Below are 6729 nucleotides of genomic sequence, written 5' to 3'. Positions count from 1 at the left end.
CCGATTAGATGACGCGACCCACACACGCGCGCGCGCGCACACACCGCCCCAGGGCCTTCAAAAACCTCTACATTATACAGTGGATCACTCGTTACTATTTTTTTTTGTTTCCATAGAAACAGCCCATCTTTACACACTCTTAAATATAGGTATTAGCTTATATGTAATGATTTGTATTTATTTATATAGAAAGTATACATACATTCTTGTTTGGCAGACTCCCCCTTTTTGTCGTATGATCGGGGAACTCCAAACACAGTGGCCCCTCCACCTCTGCACCTCTAGTATCCATCCACCCATCCATCCATCCATCCATCCATCCATCCATCCATCCATCCATCCAATCTCCTGTTATTATTAACCTTTAGCACACCATTTTCTTCCTAAATAAATGTTTAGCTACACTCCATAGATACAGATGGGAAAACGTCTGCGAGTGGGATTCGCACTCACACGGTTAGCCCAATGTCGAAGGGTCCTAATCCCAATGTTGTATACTTTTATATCGCTGGCAAATTAAATCAAATTTAAAAACGATATATCGTCGTACAGACCCGAAAAGCTTGGTGGACTGGACAATGTATTTCAAAAAAAGAAGAAGAAAAAAGAAAGAAAAAAAAAAGGAAAAAGATACTCCATATTGCAATTTATCTTTTTTCGTCGATAAAGAATAATTGAGATGAACAGCGATGGGCGTGTTGCTGTCTCCTTGCTGTCACCGTATCCAATAACAATCTTTTTTCTGTCCAATTGGGCGCAAGGGGGAATTCATTCATGTGTATCTTTAGTGCGCTTTCCCGCTGACGCTTTGGATTTCCAAGGTCAACTTCGTGTGGCGATCCGTGGAGCGATCCCAGATCCAGATCCTATCTGCATCTCCTCCATTCCAAAACAAACGAGAGGGTCTCCGACGTGCGAGAGTTGGGGGTGTTCTGAGGCCAGAAGTCGTGGACTGGATACGCTAGGCCAGAAGGATGGAACTCTTTTCTCCAAGTACGGACATCCTAGGGTCATATCCTGGAAATCCTGGAGGTCCAAACTCGCCGTCCACGTCTGCCATTACATCCAGAAAGTCGGCCCGATTGGTGTGTCGCTCAAATCTCCCAGCGGGACGAGGAGAGGAGGAGACAGGTGAAGGAGGATACCATCTATCTATCTATCTATCTATCCTTCTTTCCCACTAGGGATGGGACGATGCGCGATATTATCGTTTATCGTGATAAAAAAACACGCACGATAATCATATCGTGGAGATTAGATTTATCGTGAAATCGTGCTCTGTCATGCACTGGGATCAATTTGCCTTTTATTTGCCGAGCTGCATATCCAGTACCATTTAAACCCTCTATAATTGGTAAAGGTACTTATATACCTACTTGATACAATCTTTTATTCACTCTCAATTAATGCCAAAAAAATAGACAATCTTTTTTTGGGGCAAATGTTCCGCCCCATGGATTACGGATTTTGATTTAATCGTGACAACACCGTAAAAAACGCGATTTCCTTCCGTCACGATAACCGTGCTATGAAATCTTCATTATCGTCCCATCCCTAATTTCCAACACGTGTCTGGGGTGGAGGGGAGGGTGGTTTGGATGGATATTGGATATCGGGGATGAATGGGTGCTTGGGGATGGGGATGAGGGTGGGGTTGGGGTTGTCAAGGGGTTTTCGGGGGGAGGACGAATGAGGGCGAGGGGCGGGGGTCGGCGGTGGCCGCGGGCGGCGGGGCGGTGGGGGAGGAGGGGGAGGCGTGGGGGTGGGGGAGGAGGGGGTGAGGGTGGGGGTGGCGGGGGCCCTGTCTTTGCTACGACACCTCGCTGCCGAACACCTCCAGGACGAGCGGGGTGAGCTGCATGCTGTGCTCGGGCTGGAAGGAGAGCGAGCGGTACTGCTTGGAGTGCTCCTCGTTGAGGCTGCGCAGGTCGGCCAGCTTCTGGATCATCTTGGCGTAGAGGAGGCGGCCGCCGGCGTGGTTGACGCGGATGTAGGCCTGCAGCACCTCCGACAGGTGGTCCTGGAGCTGCTCGACCCGCGCGTGGTCCTGGACCCCCGGGCGGTCTGCGTGGGGGGGGGAGGGGGTGGGGGAGACATGGGAGGATTCGTTTATCGTGATAAAAAAGAAGAAAAAAAACACGCGGATATTTAATTTATCGTGATATCGTCCTCCGTCATGCACTGGGATAAATTCGCCTTTTATTTGCCAAGCTGCATATCCGGTAGGGCATTCACCAAATATTTGAATATTCGAATATTCGAATATCAAAGTCACTATTCGACGTTGTTCACCGGAATCGAATATTCACTTTTTTTTTTTTTATTGTTTTGTCTTTAAACATATATATATTTCTTCATGGTTTATAAAGCTTGGCTTGATAGGAAGTCATAAGAACCCTGACAAGCACTTGGAATTGTAGGTATTACATTTAATGTGACTCGGTTCCACGAGGCGTTGTGAGCATGTAGATCGTCTATTTTCACAATGTTCGCCTCTTGCTTACTTAATATTTGCCAGTTTGGCCAGTCCTGTCGAATATTCGACTATTCGTATACTTTGAGGTCGAATAATTCGAATACTAAAAATGACTAGGCCCTATTCATGAATGCCCTAGTGTGTACCAAGATTATTTTCCAATTCCAGCACGCCTGTGGGTGTCTTTTGAAAGCTCCTGTGGGCGAATGGGAGCGCTGCGGAACAATGAAGCATGAGGGCGTACTGTATCTTACCTGGGGACAGCAGGCAGATGGCCATGAGCAGCACATGCTCCTCCTCATGCAGGTTGAGTTTCTTCAGCCCCACTTGGAACTTCACCAGCGGCTCCAACAGGTCCAGAGTGTGTCCCGCTATGGTGGACAAAAGCATTAGTTAGCTGTGCGCGCGCGAGTAGATTCACGCAATACTGCAAGTCCTTCAGAGCTCACACTATAACATACTGTATTGTCTCTCCCTAATATACAAGGCTACTAGGGGTGCAACGGTTCGGTTTGAACCTTGTTTTTTGGCTCACAGTTTCGGTTTGGTTTTGGTGCAGTAAAAAATGAAAATGAAAAAAATAAAATAAAATAAAAATAATGTTTGAAAATATCTTCCAAATGTTCAGTTTATTTTAAAGATTGGGTGCCATGATTAGTTTCCCCCCTAAAACATGATAATCAGGTATTATGATTATCCCAAAAAGTACAGAAAGAATTAAAATTATGTTTTTATGTGGCCACACCCCAAAAAAAGAAAGATATTCGGTTCATTCGGTATGGGCTGTTCGGTTCAGGACAGGGCCATTCTGTTCGGTACACCGGTTCGGTCCGGTATTGTTGCAGCCCTAAAAGCTACACAAGCACATTAGTTGATTGCGACCGATTAGTATGTAAACGGCCACAGCTTGTCCGTATGTGTGACGTGACGTGTGGCAAATGTATTGCTTTGGTAGGGCAAGAGCATGCAGGGTTTAGCACTATAAAATATACAAGTTCTTTACATTATACATCATACCAGTTTTTCCTCAATTGTTTTGGGCTCAGGTCACCCTTATACATAATTTATGTATATGCGCGGTAGCCTTTATTCACGGCAAACTAGCTCATGACATCTGAAGAGTGCATACGCTGGTCTCTGGGGTGTTACGTAAATGTGTAAATTCCCCCTTCCGAGAAGAGAGAATATCTGTTTCCGTTAGAACTGACGGAAAATAATGTTTGTAATCGACCTTAGGAATGAAGTGACATTGTGAAATGTTTAACCCATTTAAGCATAGAATTATTGAATGCTTTAACTATTGAAAAATAGCAGATATACAAGCTCACAGCGCGGCACCGAGTGCCGCGCTGCGAGCTTGTAGATCTGCTATTTTTGAAAAATCGTGAAAATCCGACCCGATTCGATAAGTGTCTTTTGAATCCCTCTAAGGTTGTTTTTTTAAAAACCTATGTTTCTATGTCAGCAATCTGGCTAAACGTCGTCAAGGAAAAGGTCCTTTTCACTTAAAGCTGTACTGTGGAAGCTGCTCAACTAATGGTCAGTAGCGGTATTGCTTTTTTCGTCCGGAGTCGCCGCGGACCACCGGAACGGGGGTCCGCGGACCACCGCGGCCGTCACGAGCACCTCCGCCTCGCCGATACGCATCCGTAGAGCCGTCTCCCGTCATTTTTAGACCAGGATTGAGGGAGTAGCAAGCAAGATTCCTTCACCAATGTAAACACAGTTGCTGAGGGAAGCTACTTCCTTTAGAGACAGCAAGACTCGCTGTGATTGGCCGGTGGTGTATGATCTGCGCTGTGATTGGCCGGTAGTGTATCATGTGGGAGATGACATCATTTTGCCGGGAAATTCTCCCCCCCTCACAACTCATAGAAAAAATATAAAGAGAAGGCTTCAGAAGCTGAAAATAACAGAGTGGGTGTTCTAAAACTTTAGCGATTTAACAGTTAGGACAATTTTAAGATTTGTTTTATAAAAAAAGTTACATGGTATAACTTTAAATGGAGCTCAGTTAGTCTGTCCTTGAGAGACTACTATGTCAGTGGCTCTCAAACCTTTTCATGTGAAGGACCCCCAAAATGATATGTATTTGGTCACGGACCGCCATCTCAAAATATTTAGTTCCAGGGACCACCCAGAAGCAAACGTTCGCTTTGAAAATACATATATCCAAAGATTTGCACACATTTTCACGACTTTTTCAAAAATAGCAGATCTACAAGCTCGCAGTGCGGCACTCGGGTGCCGCGCTGTGAGCTTGTAGATCTGCTATTTTTCAATAGTTAAAGCAGTCAATAATTCTAGGCCTAAATGGGTTAAACTCATACGTATAATATACTTCTGATGTGGTACTGGTAAATTCATAATTTTCAAAAAGTATTTCGCGGCACCCCTGGAGTCGCATCCCGGCACCCACTTTGAGAAACCCTGCATTATATAATAAGTTAATTCACATCATCCGTCTCCCTCTTCTGTTGAAACACAAAACAAACACCAAAACTTCCACTTTTTATAGCGATTCCTAACTTCCTACTCGTGAAGTCAATGAAGAGTGGAAACTAATCTGAATGGGAAAGAAGTTAAAATAATAACAAGAGATGTGGCGCATACTATTTACGGATCACTGCAAATCTCTACAAATCACACCCTTCTAAATCTTGGTCTGAAAACTGGTGATTAAGCTGTCAAACGATTGCAGTGGAGAAGAAAATACAATCTTTCCCTTGAAAATGGATCAATGGAATAGGCTTCCAGTCTGTCTAAGCCAGGGAAAGCCCCACCTTGTGTACTTTTAAAACAATGGTTAAAATGTCTCAAACATGAGACCAAATTACTTAAATTAGTATTTAGTAGGGGTGTAACGATACATTTTAATAGCGATTCGATACAAACCTGCACCTTAACATGAACCCAGAGATTACACACATTTATTGATAGACCAGTGTAGCTATATGGAAAGGAAAGGTAATTAAACCCCTCCTTTTAGTTTTTTCTTCTTAAAAATGCTAAATACAATACACAAGTAGGTAGTATCGATACAATCGATTCTTTGCACTGCCGTTTTGATACGATACAAAATAAAACGATACGATTCGATTTAGCTGTTTTCATTTCGATATACTTCGATTTTTTACGTTAAAAACGATATTTCGATACAGTTACTATATCGTTACACCCCTAGTATTTAGGTTTCTAGTTTAAACTAGGTATGGTAATACAAAAATAAATAGGCAGCTGTATGCTCTCTATGTTTTTATAGTGGTGTTTTTATGTGTGGCGTCTACGGATGGAAATGAGCTTCTAGCTAAATCCGTCTTGTTTACGTGACACTGACATGCACTACATGCTGAATGCACTAGATGTGATTTACTTTAGGACATATTTTAATTACAAGATCCTGATTTTAACATGCTGCTTTCTCAGGACCTCTGTGTTCATCTAGTTTTTGAGCGGTGGTCACAAGTAACGCTCCTATACGTGGCCGTGTGTGTGGGTCTGTCTGTCTGTTTGTCTGTCTGTCTGTCTGTCTGTCTCCGGGTATGTAGCCTGCAGTAACCTTTTCTGACCACACATGTTAAGGGAGGGGCGCTGTTGTTCAGGATAGGCCAGGCACACTCACACACAAACACACACACACACACACACACACAGTCACACACACACACACACACACACACACAGGGGGCGCACACACACACACACACACACAGGGGGCACACACACACACACACACACACACACACACACACACACACACACACACACACACACACACACACACACACACACACACACACACACACACACACACACACACACACACACACACACACACACACACACACACACACACACACACCACCGCTCAGTTCACACGAGTGTGCTTTTTTCATTCTTTACTTAGAGAGTTTCACCTCACTGTTACCTGTAATTGTGTTGTGACTTAACTTGATTGATTGATTTACATGGGGTGCGTTGGGAAATGCTGTGTGCTCAGTGTAGTGAGTGCAGTGGGCGATGACGTGGTAGAGTGCGTTCAGTGTGGCTTATTTACGAACGACCAGTTAAGAGGCAGCTGTGCGCTTTTTCAGTTTGAACTCTGAAGGAAAACCTTCTGAAAAGCAGCAGTTGCTAACGTAACACTGCTATTGAAAGGTAATTGAATTCATAACATTGGCCTACCTGCTGTTAGTTTACACGTTGATGCGGGTGTAACAATAAAGCACAAAGGACCAATCCTGCCGCAAATA

General features: G+C 44.1%; 1 protein-coding gene across 1 annotated transcript in view; it reads right to left on the bottom strand.

Moving 5' to 3' along the window:
* Positions 1-338: 338 nt before the first annotated feature.
* Positions 339-6729, bottom strand: part of LOC308291861 (vitamin D3 receptor A) — a 110091-nt gene continuing 103700 nt past the window's right edge. The window contains exons 8-9 of the mRNA XM_080733993.1: positions 2731-2847; positions 339-2064 (exon numbers count right to left, since the gene is read on the bottom strand). Of these exons, the coding sequence (XP_080590119.1) occupies positions 1811-2064; positions 2731-2847 (371 nt within the window). The 3' untranslated portion in view covers positions 339-1810. The remainder of the gene's footprint in view (positions 2065-2730; positions 2848-6729) is intronic.

This window comes from Nannobrachium achirus (assembly GCF_963921795.1).
Source record: "Nannobrachium achirus genome assembly, chromosome: 9".
Lineage (NCBI taxonomy): Eukaryota > Metazoa > Chordata > Actinopteri > Myctophiformes > Myctophidae > Nannobrachium > Nannobrachium achirus.
Note: the sequence above shows the minus strand (reverse complement) of the source record. Positions and strands in the feature narration are given on the sequence as shown.